The sequence below is a fragment of the Pteropus vampyrus genome, unplaced genomic scaffold (genome assembly GCF_000151845.1).
Source record: "Pteropus vampyrus isolate Shadow unplaced genomic scaffold, Pvam_2.0 Scaffold143, whole genome shotgun sequence".
NCBI lineage: Eukaryota > Metazoa > Chordata > Mammalia > Chiroptera > Pteropodidae > Pteropus > Pteropus vampyrus.
In genome coordinates, this window is record NW_011888924.1 from 3,180,777 (window position 1) to 3,199,977 (window position 19,201).

General features: G+C 36.5%; 1 protein-coding gene and 1 pseudogene across 2 annotated transcripts in view; both read right to left on the reverse strand.

Moving 5' to 3' along the window:
• The window catches only part of DDX42 (DEAD-box helicase 42), a 29,531-nt gene extending 10,347 nt beyond the window's left edge, over positions 1-19,184 (reverse strand). Inside the window, exons 1-8 of one of the 2 annotated variants that reach the window (XM_011368534.2) lie at positions 19,026-19,184; positions 13,822-14,058; positions 11,818-11,968; positions 7,591-7,652; positions 6,243-6,279; positions 5,256-5,405; positions 2,107-2,211; positions 545-664 (exon numbers count right to left, since the gene is read on the reverse strand). In XM_011368534.2, coding sequence (XP_011366836.1) covers positions 545-664; positions 2,107-2,211; positions 5,256-5,405; positions 6,243-6,279; positions 7,591-7,652; positions 11,818-11,968; positions 13,822-14,042 — 846 coding nt within the window. In that variant the 5' untranslated portion in view covers positions 14,043-14,058; positions 19,026-19,184. Of the gene's footprint in view, positions 1-544; positions 665-2,106; positions 2,212-5,255; positions 5,406-6,242; positions 6,280-7,590; positions 7,653-11,817; positions 11,969-13,821; positions 14,059-19,025 lie in introns of those variants that run through there. The other variant, XM_023535637.1, reaches the window with a different exon arrangement.
• On the reverse strand, positions 8,425-8,543 carry LOC111744930 (annotated as a pseudogene).
• Positions 19,185-19,201: the final 17 nt, after the last annotated feature.

A 19,201-nucleotide genomic window follows, 5' to 3' on the forward strand; every position in this document is an offset into this window, starting at 1 on the left:
TAAAAATCTTATCCCCTTGAGAAGGTATAGACTATCCTATCCATATACAGAAAATTCTCATTTCTGTTTAGGAATGAATAAATCCTACATATAAATAGGAAACAGAAGCTATTATTTTGTTATAAATGAGAATTTTCAGGTCACGGACAAAGGAATCCTAATCAGTGCCAAATCTGTTCACCTGCAAATCTTTTTTTATTAAGTTTAGGCCCAATGAACTATTTTCTACAGATTGTATTTTCAAGACATTTATCAGATATAAAACATTTCCCAGCCCCTTTAGCAACTTTTCAGAGTGGTAAATAATTCACTTTTGCTCTTTAATTTTTAAAAGTTTCAAAAACACTCCTGAATTTCATGCATATCCTTTCCTTCCTTGACTAAGGCAAAGTTGAAGACTAAGCCATAGAGGGAATACCTGGATTCCTTCTATCCATGTCAATACAGCTCTGCACTATCCACTGTTTCACTGCTTTGACTTTTCTGTAAAATTAATATAGTCCTTGAATATCATTCAATTTCATTTCTTTCATGTTTTACTTACCTGGCACTGTATTGGAGTGGGCTGTGTGTACTCGGATTTCCGAATCTGGTGCATAAGCTGTTCATCAAACCCAAAATGAGCAAAACTACTTCCTGGTCTAGGAGGTGCGGCACCAGAGACCTGGAGATAAAGACAACTCCCAGGAATGATTTGTACTTCAAAATCAATAGCACTGGAAGTTCAACGATATTTACCTGTATTTAGCATTTAGCCTCAGTACAAAGTGAAAATATAAGTCTGTAGCCAAAAGCTTACCCTGTTGCAAAAGGCAAAATAACAGACCTAAAACCTTACATAAAAACTCCATGAAAAATATAGAAAGAAAAAACTCCATGATAAATATTCCTGAGATAATTGTCCTAAAATGATTAAGCACCTAGACATGTCTTTAACCAAAATTAATTTTCTCATAAGAATTTTTAAAAAAGACTATTCAATGAACTGGAAAAAGTCATTAGGGTTCTTTTCCACCATTTTGCATAACTATTAACCAGATGATAGAACACATACAATTTATTCTTGAAATAAAATGCAGTGTAAATAAGCTCTAAGACATGTCTATACCTACTGGTCACAAAGATATTATCTACCATCCCCATTTTTAGTCACGCCTAAAGAGTTAAGGTCCTACTTAGTGATGGTCCAGCCACGGTCAAGCATTGTTTGAACTGTACCCAAGTGAAGGATGAGGCTTATAAGCGCCATGTGTGACTCCAACAGCGGTAACCTTTCAGTGCTTCTCCAGTGATGCTGTTATTTCCTATCAGGATTTCATTTAAAAGGTTTTTTTATTGGAGGAGGGGTTCTTGGAAAACAGACAGGTATACACACACACACACTCTCTCTCCTCTCAGAAAACAGAAGTTCAAACACCACACAGCAACTGGTAAGGCACAGGCCAGAAAGCTGTCCACACCAGAGTAGATATCACCGCATTATCTGTGTGAATTTCACTTACCTAACATCTAGCAGCACCCTAAACAATATTGCCAACGTGTAACCCAAAACTTTTTGGTGGACAATTTAAAATATTACTGTGAAATTAGTGCATGTATATTTTTCAAGGTGTAATTTCTTATTTTTTTAAAAAAAGTATGCTGTATATAATGAGAAGTGTATATTAATTTTGAAATATTGACTCTACATATTATTCACGTTACGGTCTTTTCCCGAAGATGGGGACTCCGACCCTTCATCTCTAGCCCACCTAACAGTTCTTTTTCTTAGCAAACTGTACTGACCACATAAATACTCGCTGAGATTAATTTTAAGATCATGACAACTTAACACTTCCAACACAACATACAGAGTTGACTAAACACACAGAGCATTCATGTGTCCCCTATGAAAGAAAAAAACAATCCTATCCTGCAACAGCTGGAAGACTAATACAAGAAAAACAAGACACATGAGCCTAAGGGACAGTATTGCTGCTCTATCAAAGAGAGTTCAGAGACCATGCGAAAAGAAATTTAAGGTTATTTTAGTTAGGGTAAGCAATAATACTAAGCCTGGACTAATCAACATTAATATAAAAACATCTGGCTTAATGGTTGACTTACCCGAAGATTAAGCTTATGCCGGAGATCTATTAACTGCTGTGGGGTGAGGCTGGTTATCTCTTCGTGCTCATTGTAAAAATTTTTTTCAAATGGTGGATAGTCAATCTGCAGGTCCAATTATTCAAAGTTAGTCTAGAATTCAAGAGTCAATCCTGTGAGTTTGATTTTAATGCAAAATAACCTTTTACAAATATTATACATGTAAAGCCATAACCAGCTAGAGAACAAAGGAATTCACTTATTCATGACACATCCCAAAAGTACAGCCAGTTCCTTTTCCTAATCCCATTTTCAATATAAACGCCAACCTACTTTCAAAAGACACTTAAGGATACCTCAGATTTGAACAACTTTGATGCAGACTGAAGAATCTCTAAAATGCCCAAGGCCTCAGATTTTAAAGAAGTTATTCTAAAGATAGCCTGCCCTATAACATTTAGATATGTTTTGGAATAGGTTGTTCATCTAGCTCTAGATATTCAAAATATTTCTAATATTCTCTCTGAGAGCTCTGCCTTTAGAAGGCGTTCTACTCTTTTTAAAAACAGAACTGTTACATAACTTAAAAAATGTGCGATCAACTATTTCCAATTTCAAAGACGGAAGAAGTCATTTCTGCTACTCTTTTCATAGCTTACTGTACTAAGAATATAAAACATAAGCAAATCACCACATATGAATTTGGCTAAATGATTTTTTTCAACATGGGACGTCTATAATAAACTTACTTTTTAAGGAGAATTTAAGCCTTTCCTAGGTGGTCAAAAATTTCATAGCTCTGGACATAGCCTAAAGTTAATTAACTTTCTATGGCACTATCAGCAAAAAGTAATAAAGTTTTAAGCTTGCCTTTAGCGTTATTAATAAGCAGGACCTTTGTTATGTTCTCCACAATGCTGCACTAGGCTGTAACGGGATTTTCTTTAGTTCTTTTCTCTGTATCAGGATGCATGTTCCACGAGGAGCATTTTTGTCTTTGTTCACAAGTTTTACATACAAATATCTAAATTTTTGTATTAAAAAAATGTGAAGAAAACTACCTATAGGCAGAAGAGATATCTGTCCCTCTCTCCTGGTATCTTTTGGTACACTGCCAATTACCACTAGGACAACTGTGGGATATCCCAGAACGACAAAGTCTGAGCACTTAGGTATCTCAAACACTTTTTTAGATTACTTCAAGTACTCGTGTATTGTTCCTTATCGGACTTTCACTCTTTATCACAGATATGTCCTCCTAGATCAGTTTCACTTATTTAGTTCCATGTGCCACAAGTAAAATACAAAGGCGCATATGGTAGCATCTGTGCAAAAGGAAACATTTACAAACTGAATATAACTCATACTCTAGTCCAGACCACGAACTGTCAAACATTTTAGTCTCAAACTTTAGTGACCTTTATACTTAACAAAAACATGAGCTTTCATTTATGTGGGTTATATCTGTTGATATTTACTGTACTAAAATTAAAACAGAAAATATTCTAAAATTCATTTAAAAATAACAATAAATCCATTACACTTTAACATTAGTACTGTAATAAAATTTTATAACGTTGTTTTACATTTTTACAAATCTCTTTAATGTCTAACATAAAGAAAATGGTTCCTACTGCACTGCTGTGATATATTGCTTTGATTGAAGCCCATGAAGAAAATCTGGCTTCAGAAAAATATGTAGTTGGAAAAGGGAAGAGTGTATATATTAAAAGCCTTTTCAGATTCTTATGGATTTTTATTCTTCTTGATACTATGCTAAAATTTGACAAGCAGTCACTTCTTAAAGATTATTTTCATTGTGTGATCTGAAACCATATAATGAACTTTTCACATTCCGTTACATTATAACCCATGGGTTTATCAAGCACTTTGAATGGAACATTTACTGATGCATGCATGATTCTGTAACATCAAGCATTGGTCATTTGAAAGTTCTGGTTCACTAAGGTAGTATACAGATAATTCAAATGATGAAATTTCATTATGTAATATTTTTGAAAAATCACAGTTTACCACCACCAATTTCATCACAACAGTTTAAGTATTAGAAAGCTGTCAGGCTCACTATAATAAATATAAGTTTCCCAAATTCTAATTTTTGTTTGAAAGCTTAAATTTCTACTCTTGGCAATTAATACTTTTAATTGTTTTCCTTAAAAGTATCACTCTCTTTCTCAAGTGAAAATGACGTTCCATGAAAAAAGCAGCTAGTTCAACTCACAACTCAAATACCTAAGTGCTTAATTTGTACTTCCCATTTTGTTACACAGAAAAAAAAGACAAGTAACCTAAGAGTCGAGATTTAATAAATAATAATTTTTACTGTTTCATTAGCCTATTCCTAAGTGAAGGTGGTTTTTTTTTTTTTTTTTTTTTTTTTCTAACAGCAATGGTCTGGCAGGGAGGAATATAATGACTATTAGAATGGTTGATACCACTACCTTGATTCATGCTAAGGTGTCAACAGTTTTACCTACCACTGCTTTTAGCCATTGATACAAATGCTGATGCAGTAAAAAAACAGGCAAATCTTAGCATCATTATGAAAACTCTTTTGACTTTGTAGAATCCCCGAAAAGATCCTTCCAGGAGTCCTTGGACCACACCTTGAGAACCACTGCTCTAGATCTGGCATCACTAGGGTATGCAAGATCTTGTCTGATAGTTAACCTGGATGAAACACTGATTTATTTTCAAGTGGGTATACTGATATCCTCATTTCCATTTCCTGATTTAAGGAATCTGTAATTCCTGGTTCCCTTTTGAAGGAACAGTCTCTCATCTGCCCCAGATCTGAGATAAACAGTAAAGATTTACAGTGATTAAAAAACAAATGCTGGCCTGAGAGCCCATTTTGAAAGGAAGATGGTAAGTGATGGTCTAGAAAACAAATAAGCACAATTACCTAAAATCAAATGTGAGCAAGTGATTCAACTGTACCTTGAACAACAATATAGGCTCTAAAGCCTCAAATACTCAGTCACTTTCTGACTCAACCATTTAGCAGAGCTGACAGGATCCCAAAGAATATTCTCATGACATGAGTATAAATCAAGAGCATACAGATATTGAGACAACCTAATTATTAAAGCTCAAGAAAACTTTTATCAGCTTAAAAAAAGAACCAAATTCAGCTAGAAACACCGTACCTCTGAATGATCAATGGGAGGAAGAGGATCAATGATTTTTTTGGAAGGTGCAATCGGATTTCCATCACTATCGTATTCTAAATTATCTTCTTCCTCCTCTTGAACCACACCAGCAGTTGGGTTCTCTGCCATGTACCGAAAGTAAGCTTCCTGCAGGAAAGCACAAGAATATAATCATATCCAAGTACGACTGAGAACATTTCTGCTCCTGTAATTAGTGCACAGTGTACCAGATGATTACAGTTTAAATACCTACCAAGTAAGGCAAGACTTTTACTAGCAATGATTCCTTTAACAATAGCAGTATTCAGAGGGACAATCCGAAGAAATGAGCGAGATAGTTAGTACTACAAAATAATTTAACTTGTTTAACAGAAGACTTACAAATCCGTCTGTTCCACAGCCTTCCTGGGGCAGGGTGTCTACCTACCCTGCCCAGAGCTGTGGAACACATGCTGTGGCTTTACCAATCCAAGTTTGGAAGTTGACACTGAATAGAAGGATCACAAACCTGGAAGGGGCTACTGCTCATTCTGGTTCCCTTCTCACCATCCCACAACTGAACAATGGGAAAAAAATACTGAAGGACAGTCATTAACATTCCATCTTGAAATGTAAGAATCACAAACAGAACCCTTAGAAAGAGGTAGAGATTAGATATTGCTAAAGGCCATCAGCAGATCCCACACTATCCTACTTCTTGATTTGTCAGAATAAACATATGGATTAAAAAATCAAGCTGAATAATAAAGCTCCTATTTGTTTTTGATGTCATAGTTGATCAAAAGTTCCATCTTCAACATGGAGGAAAGCCATGTGAATCTTTATATTACCAACTGGCCACACATGTAGAAAAGGAGCAAGTCAAATGACATTCCCTGCTGAACACCAGGAATGGCCATTTCAGTGAAGGCAAGCTCTAGCTTGTCCCCAGTATAGACTTTGTGGGGTAAAAATAAAAGATAGAAATACTGCATAGGAACTCACTTGGTCATCTTCCTCTTCAATGTCATCTCGAATACCCCTGGAAAAACAAGCGGAGAAACAAACTTCCCTGCAAATGTTCCACATACCCAGCTCCACACTTATAGTAGATTAGTGTTGAATTCCATATAGCACAGGAACTCTCAACACTAATAACAACACAGCAGCAATAAACACACTATAAACTATCCATCCATCACATATGTGTGGTTTCACTTTATATGCTGCAGTTTGCATTTCTTTTGAATGGGATGATATGGTAGCCCTAGAAACATCAACTATTAACAAGGGTATAAAGAGTAAAAACTTCTGAAGACAGATACCCCAAGGATCCTAGCTATGTCAACCCCATTCAACAAACACGATGCGGTTTTGAAAAGCATATTAAAAAAAAAAAAAAATCCTGCTTTTGGTATGGCCCCCAGAGTTTCTAGCTCTGGAGTAAATGCATTTAGCTAAAATCCTTGGGGACAGAGAGAAAAACATTATCAACTCTTTAAGTTTGTGACTGAAACTCCCAAGCGATTCACACAGAGAAGGGGACCATTGCCACTTGCTGCATTGCTCAGGAGCTACAGAAAGTAAGGTTGTTTAGTTCTCACAACCACCTCTTTCTAATCAGACTTTCTGCCTAACCTAGAGCACTTACTACTACTAAGGCAAACTATCCCACCAGTGTAGGGCAACTGAAAGAGGATGAACACACAGTAAGCACCGAAGAGAGGGCTGAACCTCCATTTGGCACAGAAACCTTGGGTAGGGCCTGAGCACTGACTGCCAAGCAGAGGGAAAAACCAACCCTGCCCACTTATGCCCAGTAGCAAAAGCCTTAAGTGGAGTGTATTCACGAGGGACAGAGGAGAACTCTTTCCCAGAAAATAAAGTATTTCAAGTTCTGACTAGATGCTAAACCATGATATCACTCCTTAAATTAGGTTTTATTATTTACTAACGATATACAGTATTTAATGACAGAATCATGACTGCTTTTCATAAATCATATAGGCATTAAACTATTAATTACGGGACAGAACCTAGAACAATGAACCCAAACATTAGTAATTATGCTCTTAATTCTCTTTGTAACTCATCTCATTCTAACTACCTATAGTAGAACACCGAATGCCCTTCTACAAAAAACAAAACAAAAAAAACCTAACGCTTTTAAATTACTGTAAATTCAAAGATTTTTGTCATTTCTATTATCTAGAGAAATATTATTCAAGATACAGGGATAACTTCAAGTCAAGACATTTGTGTATTTTAATTTTTCTCTATAAACTTCAGGGGAATAGGCTTTGCAATATTTTATTTTCATATAACCTTTGTGAGGGAGAAGAAAACAACTTACTTCACGTTTTTCCTTTCCTTGTCCTTTTCTTCAAGCCTCTTCATGTCTCTAGCTGCTTGATCCTAATGAAACAAAAGGCTGTATGAAATCACGTCAACTAAAAACACTGGAAATTTGTTTCTAAAGAATTTTGAGAATCGAACAAATGCTATCATAGTTTTAGCTATGTATTTTGACAATTGCTTTTTTTTCCCTCCCTCTGTAACTCCTCCCCCAACCTATGGATGTTGCCGTTTCCCCTTAAGAACTGGATCTCTGAAGGTGGGGCGTCTCCTCCCACATGCTTGCGGCACGTACCCGAGGCCTGGCGCCCCTGGCGCACTCGGGGGGCCTGGCACACCAGGAGTATGGTTCATGGCTCCACCTGGGGCGCGAACCCAGGACCTTCTGCGTGTAAAGCAGACATGCTAACCACTACACTATGGAGCCACCCCCTTGACAATTGTTTTTCAAGAGAAATAATCAAGTGTTCTAAAAAATTGGCTATACATGGATCGCATGATTTCTATATGCAATATATAGAGATGCATAGAAAAATGAGCAAAAAATGCTTTACTGGTCACTTTTTTAAATGTCACAACTTGAGGGAGAGGGGTTAACTAGTATCTAGTGGGTAAAGGCCACATACCTACACTACACAGGACAGTCCTCCACGACAAAGAATTACGGAGGCCCCAAATGTCAATAGTCCTGAGACTGAAAACTCTGCTCGAAACCTACTAAATCTGAACCCTTGGAGTTGTAGTTAAATGCATGTAGTTTTTCCATTTTCTATAGGCAATTCTTACACACGGCAAATCGATAATCACTAATATAATTTTTTTTTTTTTTAAACATCTACAGCACCTGGTCTTCCTAGGTGGTCTCCCACTCAAGTACTAGCCACACTCAACCCTGCTTGACTTTTGAGATCAGACGAGATCGGGCACAGTCAGGGTAGCATGGCCGTAGACTTGTAAATTGTATTATACATGTGAAATCAAGGTCAGAAGTATTAACTAATTTTTCCCAAGGTTAAAACACATTCTGTGCAACTATTCCTTGTTATAAAGCAACATGTATGCCACTGTATTAAACCTGGCATGGTTAAGCATTCCACCTAATCAAATGCTCCTGATAAAAAGGAATTATTTTAAAAATATTATACACAATCTATTTTTCAAGGGATTGAGACATATATTTAAACCTTTAAACAAAAGTCAAGATGACATAAGCTATGTAACGTAAGAAATGGGTTGCAAGCACTTATAGAACATATTTTTCAAACCTATATAAATCTTTTTTTGAAACACTGGCTAAAAATAAATCATCTTAAGTTCAAACATTACAAAAGTTTATACTTTCTAGAAAAGTTTACACCAATGTATTAATACAATACACTCTTGCAACAGCACTCTCTCCAAGAGCAGACAATATCCAATCTCTTTGCCCTAAAATCGACAAAACCCCTTTGGATACTATACCCAAAAAAACACCCAGAGGAATGATACCCCACACTGTTTTAACTATTTGAAATGCTAACCAAGAGAATTTGGGCCATTCTTGGAGACTCCCACTCAAAAAGGGCTCTGGCAGCTGGCACGACCAAAAATTAAATCTAATTTAAACCTAGAAAATAGAGAGCTGATTCTTCTTCTAATTCATCAGTAGAGATAGCTCTACTAATTTATCAGTAGAGAAAATATGAGAAACATGGACCTTTGGCAAATGTCCCTATCTCAAAAAGAGAAAAAAAGAAATGTATGAGAGACATCTCAAACATAAACAATTTACTCCTTCATTTCTAGATAGAATCATTTAACATATTTATCAAATTGCTACCATGATGCAAAGCATATGTATGTTCTAAATATTTTTGGTGTTATGGCAGAAATACACAGTGCTATAAGAACTGAGATACAAAATGATACCCCAGAAAAACTATGGGCTTTTGAACTGAATCCTGGTTATTCTACCCAGTAGGTGCATACTCTGGCCAAGTAATCTGAGTTGTTCTAAATCAAAGGTGGAAAACTCAAATACCTAATGGGTGTCAATCTGACAACGAATGAAATGAGCCAAGATAAGTTATATTCTTTTGACAAAGACATGCCTCCCTTGCACTTTAGTAAGTACAAATATTCTTCTAAAGAAGCATGCTCTAATTTTTCTTGTATCACATGGCCCTGAGTCTTTTATTTTCTGAGATTTGATAAGAGACCCAAGCTCAGAAAAATATTTCTCCACTGCAAGAAAACCACAATGTGTGATGATAAATGGCTCTGAATGGTGGCCTCAATGTCAAGAAGTCAACAGGGATTAATGAAACTACAGTGAACTAGAAAAAGCATGCCTTGTCTAAAGCAGGCAGCCATTTGCTCAGCAACAACCATGCAAGAATGCAGGCTTACTATTGCCAAATTCTTCATTTTTCAAGAGTCTGAACTTTTAGATAAAAATCTCCTGATCTTAAAAATGTTGGCTCACATTTTTAAAAAAGCAATGTCTAGGCCAAACAAAAACAAATCCATACCAGATTCTTTCTTTCCCTCCTTCCTTAGAGGAGAGATAAATTCTGGCTGAAGACTTCAGGTAACAAGTAAATGATAAATGTGGAAGGACTATTTCATAAGCAATGCAGTAACAATTTTTGAGCAAGAGGAAAACACAATAAGAAACATGCTTTAGTCTAATTACTCTGTTGCTGGAAAGCACATAAACGAGAGAGCAAAGAGCCTAAAGAGAGAATTTAGACCAGGCAAGAGTTAATGAGGTATAAACTAGTATGAACATAGTAGAAACAGAAAGGAACAGATGCAAGAAATATTGTAAAGATTGACAGAACTTGGCAAATGATAAAAGAAAAGGCAACAATGATATATTGGAAAGAGTTCAGCTGTCAGCACTACTAAGCAAGTAAGTCCCAGCTCTGCCACCTAGTACCAATGTCATTTGGGGCAAGGAATCTGAGTTATCTTAGAGTTCAGTTTTTAAATTAAATAACTGCATTTATGTATTTCCTTTCTGCCTATTCCCCACTGTTATTCTGAGGATTAAATGAACTAAATCATGAACATGCTTGATCATCTGTTAAAAAGAAAATTAAAAAGCAGGGCAAGTAAAACAAAGAAATTAAAGACAAGGTGATTGTGTGTGATATTGGTACCGTTAAGAGAAAAAAAAAAAGGTCTAGTTGAAGAGGTAAAGATGAATTAGGTTTAAGGTGCCAGGAAGGACACACTTATGTAAAAATGGCCAATATGCATCTAAAAAAGCACAGCTAAAACAAGAGAGCAACTAAGAGAATAAAGACATGAATTACTGACATGGAAGCTATAAAAGTAGATGAGATTACTAAGGAATGTATAAAAAGTAAAGATAGCAGATCAATACAAAGAAGCATAGGAGAATTATCATACTGAGAAAATGGAAGAGGATCACAAGAATAACAGATAACAGACAGATGGATATGTAATGATTTTTTTGGTACAACGGTATATGGTAGTTATGTTTTTTAAGAGTTATCTTAGAGATATAGAAATAGATAGATGAAATAATATGTAAGATGTACTTTAAAATAATCTAAAAGAGAGGTGGGAGGGGCTAGATAACACATGACTGCCCAAAAATTGTCAACTGATAGAGTAGGGTAAGAGTGTACAGGGCGGGGGCTCATTTTATTATTCTACATTTGTATGTGTTTCAAATTTTTAATAACAAAAAATAAACATAAAGAAAAGTCAAAGTGATGGGAGAAAATGAACAAAATGCAAAATCATAAAAGCCTAGTGAGAAGTTTTAAGGTAAGACGTCGCAAGCTTCGACGTCTACAGGGAGGTCATGAATGTTGATAATGTTGATAATAAATACTAAACATTAAAATTACAGAATACAAAATTTGTATTATTACCAAGTTCCTTAAGTTTAAGTGCCTTACAAAAAAAGTATTTAATAAATGTTAGATTGAATGAGATAATGTTCATTCCATTTAAGAATATACAAAGAATTATTAAAACGCAAATCTTGAGCTACTATGTTTTAAGAATTACAGTTCAAATTTCTAGCCACTGATCATCTCTGAAAATGCTACAGGGCAGGTGGAAGTGTATTTAAGAAACCACAGTACAAGAGCAAAATTCTCCAAAAAAAAAAAGGGCCAGAAAAATTCTGAATGAGAACTGAAACAAGAGGTTAATTTGGCCTATTCCTAATTGCTTAGAATTTTAATAAAACAGGGTTGATACTTGCCTCCACTTCAGCCATGAATGCCTCCAAGGGATCATCATCGCTATCAGAATCTGCCGGCTTGGAATGGAATTGCTGGCGGGTAGGTGAGTTTTCAGCAGGAATATAAGGTAAATCGACATTGCTAGAGTCTTCTTCCTCATCTTCAAAATATCTGAAAATTAAGATGCATGATTGGTAAAGTAAATGTTTATTTTAGCTTGGGATCAGAGAATCTTTCATTTAACAGGAATGTTTATTATGATTTATATTACTAGTAAGAGATTTAAAGTATACAAGTCAAATCAGAGATCTCTAGGCTTTGCTTATGGACCTAATTAAGTATTACTTAACACATGCAAAATTCCAATATTGCCAAAAAAAGTCACTGCAGATTCTTCATTTCAATAGTGCCTGTTCAAATCACATTTCCAGTTCTGTAAAAAGGGATGCATTTTTAGCACAAATTTAGTATATCACTGCTGAATGGATATGGTAAGTACTAGAGTGTATGCTATGGAAAAAATTCCTTTCATATTAAATATTAAAAACCTAGTTTATTCTTTACAATCCTTTAAAATTTTTGAAAGATACTCATAAGGCTAGGGATTGCCATCAGAAGTTGTGGGCTATTTTCTGAGGACCAACAGAAAACTTCTAGAATTAAAAATAAATGCTCAATACAAAATCATTCATCAAACTACTTAAGTATTTAGAAAAAACAACCTCAAAGTCTAGAGAAAGTACCACTTTGCCACTAACAAAAAGCTAAGAAAAGGTATCTATACATAGCTTTTTACAAACTAAAACAAAGCAAAACATCGTTTAGACCGACAGTCCCCAACCTTTCTGGCACCAGGACTGGTGCTCCTATGAGAATCCAATGCCTGATGATCTGTGGAGCTAAGTCGGTGATGCTACAAGTGCTGCAAATACAGATGAAGCTTCGCTCACCAGCTGGCTCAACTCCTACTATGCGGTACCGGTCCACAGCCCAGAGGCTGGGGATCCCTAGTTTACACCTTACCTCAAAATAGCAATACAACCAAATATCTAATAAATTTAAATATAGTATAATTACATGTAATTATAAATAAGTTTAAATAACAGCTAGAGCTTAAAATTTTAAAGCATTTCAAATCTTCTTAGGAATTAATACAAAAACTCTAACCATGTGCCAGATACACACGCACACACGTAGCTATTCATTTACATAGGTTTCATTTAACTAATGAAAAAGTATCCCTGAACTGGTAAACTATTCTCTAGAATAATGATCCTTGACTTTGCTGAATCTTAAACACCTACTTCTGTGTTCAATTTCTGAATAACATACCAGCTTTTAAAAATGCTGCTGTGTACTTTAAGAACTCCGATCTTGATAAATTTAATTAAAAAAAAAAAAAAATCTCAAGCAGTGTCACAACCAGGTTGGAATTAACAGCAATAAGAGATTTCTTCGGATCCATCAGAGACAAATTATAATCTAAAGGAATTAGAATGCAAACCTTCAAACCCCAACTTTTTATAGTAACCACCTTATTAGACAATCGAGTTAAAAAAGATAATTGGTAAAAATGTTTCCTGAGAACTGAAGGCAAAACTCTGAGATTTTTCTACCACTCTAAGATATAACATAGTTTTAAGGAATTGGGTGTGGAGGCAAACTGTCTCTACCAGTTCTGACAACTGCCTGTGTTTACAAAACAACTTATATGGTGTCAGTAAATACTTCAGTAAAGACCATCAAAAACCACATGAATTGTTTACAACTCTTCAGCCATTTTAGGTTTCAATGGCCTCAAATCCTTTTTGGAAAAAGTAAAGGTATAAGCAAGTATTATATTCCTTACAAATGAGTAAACTTGATGATTTAACTTATTAGCAACAATACAATTCAGTGAGATAATCGATTTAAGAGGTCATATTATTATTCAGGAAACAAAGGGTCTCTTTGCCTCTATTTCTGTTGATGGAATGAATATCTTAAAGCCCAACTTTTGCTAAAATACCAGAATTACCACTTACGCATTTTCTTCATCAAAATTGGCCCGTTTAGATCCAATTTTGTAGAAAGAAGGGAGCTGTGGTGGAGCCGACTTTCCAAATCCAGAAGAAGAGCTGGTCGCCCCAAAGGCACTGTGGGACTGTTGTGGGAGTTTGGGTTCCTCCTTCTTTCCAGCACTAATGGCAAAACCTCCAAAGCCAAATCCCCTCTTAGTGCCAGGGCCACCTTTATTCCAGTTCATGGTGTCAATGACTGATCTGTTAGGAACAAAACATGTTAATAGAAATTTAACTTTACAGATTAAATAGCCTATTGATTTTATGTCTCTTCCAACCTCTATCTACAATTTCATTTTAAACTTCTGCCTCTCAATTAAAACTTTAACTTTGTACTTCCGAAGCATAGTGTGCTAACCTCAATGAAATGGTCGCATTTTCTAAAACACTGAAGAAATCGTTATGTATTTTACTGAGATCTCAATCTAAACAGCAATGTAGCATAAAAGGATTTGATTACTAATTTGACATCTTTTAAGCTGCCAAAAATACTCATAAAAGACAACAAATATTTTGGAAGATCTGATGTGTTAGGCAACTAAAGATACTAAGATGAAAACACATAATCTCTTAATTTTTATCCTCAAGTTTACAGTATATCAGGAAAATAGACGTCCTCTCCTGCCAAAAAAGATAAAAGACAAAAACAACCCACAATTACAACATAATGCAATGCTTGCTGTAACAGAGATTGAGGTGCTATCAGCAACGCTGTCTCAAAATTAAAGGTTATCCTCTAGCAATGACATCTGGAAGGTTCAAAGAAGCAAAAATTAAAAGATCAGTTATTTGCATAAATTATCTATGTATCTGTCTCTGAAGAGTACTTATGAACCAGGAATTTATTGAGCAAGTGACCACAGGAACAGTATCAGTGAGAAACCATGAATCATTGAAATGTTGCCTTATGTATTCAGTTAGCTTACAGTTAAGGATTACAAAGAAATTTCCTGCGCATCAATCAAATCAGCTTAAAACAAGACCTTACAGTATCTTATTAGTCTTGGCTCCAAAAACCCTTTTTTGATGATGCAAGTTACCTAAGTTCTGTAGAAAAGCAGAAAACTCAAAAAGCAAAAAGGAACAAAATTTCAAACTATCTGAAATTGGAGGGCAGGGGAACTTCCTCTACCAGATCTGTAATTTTGTTGATATCTTTTGCTATTTTTTGTGCACTTATTTATAAACACACAAAATTTAAAAACAGAATTGAAACTACACTGTACCTTGTTTTAGTTACTGATTTCCTCACCTAATGACATACTATGAACATCTTTAAAAGTCAATAAATACATTTCTCTACTGTTTTATAACATTATGAAACATATCATGTAGTTATATCTTTGTGCAAACTTTTAATTATTTTCTTAAGGCAATTGCTTAGCCAAAAGAAATATGTATTTTAAGTTTTACCAGTTACATTTATGGAAAAGTGTCTATTATGCATTCAGTTAAATAAGGGCATAAAACAAGGTGGATGGTATAATTCAATGTAATTCAATGTAAAAGCATGTGGTACATATACAGAGATAGCTGGAGGGCTGTTAATCAAAATACTAATAGGAGTTATTTTTTTTTCTTTTTTGTATTAAGGTTTAACATTAATAAAAAGAAATTAAAGCGCTTATAATGGACTCTGAAGCCAATGTGGAAGAGTTCTCAAAACTGCTTTTTACAATGACACTGTTGAGGGGACCAAAAATAACATGCTCTACTTTTCTGGTTCTGTGCCTCTCCTCCTATACATCCCTTATAGGTTTTGCTTGAACTGCTATTAGATAGCACTTAGTTCAGTCTGCTTAGTACTAAATTTGATTTATGCTATGTCCATCTTCACCTTTAGGCCACCCTTACTTCCAAGTAGGGGCTGTCTTTACTCATTTTGGATGTTCCATGAAAGTTAACACATGGCTAAAATAAGTACTTGATAAGTACTAGTTTGCTTGAACTTAATTAAGACCATCTCGTTTTCTTCAGGAATCCCTTAAAAGAGATTAAAATAATTCTAGTGAGATAAGATTTAGAAAGAATATTTACAAACAATATGTTGTTCATATTGTGGAACTAGGGAAAGTCGCACCCGAGGGAGATGAGCATTTATTTTAGATGCTCAGCAAAAAACCCTTTTATGTTCTTCCAGATTCTGCGGCCACCAAACCTTCCTGAGCACATTTCTGACTCTGTCATTCCCTTCAATTCAATAGCTCTCCACAGTTACTCAATCAGGCTGGAATGAGACCCTCCACGACAGCAAGAAACTACTATTCTTATCTCCCAGGGTTTCTCGTATTCATCAGTTTCCCAAGAAAACCAAGCACTTTGGTGAGTTTTCCCTCTACCTGGATTCTCTCCCCACTAAATCTCTCACTATATATACCTACCTACCAAAGTCCTATCCTTCAAAGCCCACCTAAATATCAACTCCTAGAACTATGACATGAATATGATTCCCCCAGGGAAGTGCAACTGCTTTCCTTAAACCCCTTTTATAGTCATAAAACCACCAACAGTTAATCATAACTATTTGTATTCTTCTTTTACCTCTCCAACTCCATGTTACAGATTTCATGGAAGAAGCAGGCTTCTCTGTTTTTTCTTGTTTTCCAGAGTATACATTCATTAATCATGTTTAGTCAATATACAGAAGACCCAAGGGGATTTACCTCTTGGCCAAGGAGAAAAACTAAAGATAGCATAAAGTTCTACGTGGTATGGTTCTAGGCACTAAAATACTATGATCTGGGAGAAAATCATAATAGCATAATAAAGGAACACAAACTATGGAGCCAGGCTATGTTAAAATTCTAGCTTCACCACGCTTCTTTGGGCCTCAGTATCTTCATCAGTAAGATGGTGAGAATATCACTTACTTCACAGTTGGTGTGAAAAACTGAGTTAATATAAAAAATACACTTACAACAAAGAGTGGCACATAGTAAGTGCACATTATGTATTAGTTGTCATGTTTATCATTATTATTTCTCCAGAAATCAATTTTTCCATTGGTAAATGGAGAATATCAAGCTATATTTCTCAGATCTCTTTCAACTCAGGGATTCCATATATAAGTGCTACATGACACTGAAGATGTCAGAGATCACTATGAGCTAATAAGTGGGGACAGGCTTCATAAGACAGCTAGAATCCAGGCGAGGCACAAAAAGATGAAAGCTGAGTAGAGAAGTGTGTGAAGGAAGAAGACATTCCAAGGAGGAAAGCTAGAAATAGCAAAGGTTAGAATAAGCATGGAACATAAGGAAGGTAAGTAAGCTGGCCAGAATTTATGTTTTGGACAATGGTGGAAAACAAGATATGACCCAAATGACTTTTAAAATAGTGGACTAAAAACAACTGATTATAAAACCACATTACTTTATCACTTGTTTTTGGAGTAAGAGAAAGAGTTGTAGTGGCACTTGATTAGTATCCGTCTAACAATCTGTCTTGAGATGATCTCACATTATAAACAGGTCAGTTCTTCAAGGAGAATCTGTTAAAAAAAAAACCTAGGAATTCCATCACATTCTTAAGCCAAATGTAAGTAAATACTGGATTATACTTACTTTAGAAACATCTCTTTCCTCTCTGTTAGACTAAAGAAACTAAGAGCTGATTATATGAATATCGATTTGATAAAAACTAAAATGTAAGCAACTGCACTCCTACATGAATTACACTAAATTATTACAATGTAAGTCAGGTCTTATCACCCCTCTGCTCAAAACCCTTAGATGGTTCCCATCTCAGACAAAGCAAAAGAGAAATCCTCACAATAGCTTAAAAGGTCCTGGTTGTTCTGCCCCGACTCTCGACTCCTTTTTCTTCCCTGACCTTATCTCCTATTACTCCCTCTTTTGCTCACAGTGCTCCAAGTATACTGGTCTCCTAATTGTTCCTCTGACAGGCCAGCATTATCCTCTTCCAGGCATTTACACTTGCTGTTCCCTCTACCTAGAACATTCCTTTTCCTAGACACTGGCTCAGCTCCCTCCCTCACCTGCTTTTAGTCTGCTTAAATATTGTTTGTCTGTAAATACTTCCTGGACTACCCTATTTCAAAATATAACAACTCCCCATCCCTCTTTCCAGCTTCATTTTTCTCAAAGGCACTAATAATTTTGTAACATACAGTATAATTTATATATTTGTTTACTCTCTTCCCTCCACTAGAAAGTAAGGTTCATGAGAGCAGAGGTCACAGACCTAAAACAGTGCTAGGGAATAGGCATACAGTATTCCTCGAATAAATGAATTGCAGATTAGGCCATATAATGCCACTTCTAGATACAGGAAAAACTAAGCATACATTTTTTCAATGCTGTGTCTTATAATTAATTTTTGTACAAAACACTTATTGCTCACTTCCTATGTGCCAGAACTGGGCTTGGCTCTATAAAGTTACAGTGAATTAAAAATAATCTCTGCCCTTTAGGAGCTCCAGAGTGTATATGTGGGAGAGAATATGTATCTATCTGTATCGAAACATCATTACAAAAAACAACATCCAGGGAAGCCAGAGGAATTTGAACGACCGTCTCAATGAGGCGTAAACGGGGAAATACTTCGCTAAGATTTTAAGGAAGCTAGGATTTCCCCAAAACTCTCGACCAGTACGATGGTTTCTCCTTGTTATTGGCACGTATGCTTGCAACTCCATATAAATTATTTACTCACATCAGACAGGCTGTTAAGTAGGCCGCAAAAAGTTTGTGTGACGATGGTGATGCTAATCACTGATCTACTCAAAGCTGCACCAAGATCACAGACTATGGCTTTTACTGTCTTTTGATCTGGCAACTTTTGCCTATAAGGGCCAATTGCTGCCGAATAGGGTCAGAATTCTCCCAGTGGCTATCCCGGCCTCTGAGATCGGCATCTTGCAAATTCCTTCCGTAGCCGAGCTGGTGGGCGCCGCCTCCGGAAAGCCGCCACCTGGGCCTCCGCAAGAGCAGTGGTATAAGTGGGAGCCATGGGCAGGCGACGCGGCTAGGAAGAATCCCTCAAGGCTTCAGCCCCACACTTTCACCCCTCCCCGGCCCCCTGGGCCTCCGGTGCCCAGAGGCTCCGCCGACTCTTTGTTAAGCGAGGCCGCGGTTTCCTGGCCCTCGCTAGGCCCCGCATTTGTCTCCAGTGCCCCAAAGGGATAGCGGTCCCGCGTCCCGACCTACCTCACACAAACCTGCTGCTGTAGCGGCAGCTCCTACTACCACCGACGCGGAGAGAATCCCACCGCCCGAAGTACGCGCGGTCCAGGCCGCGTCCCGCCGCGCTCCTGCCTCTCCGCCCCCTATCGCCGCCGCCGCCGCCGCCGCCGCCGCCTCTCGACCCGTTGCTGACTGGGGGA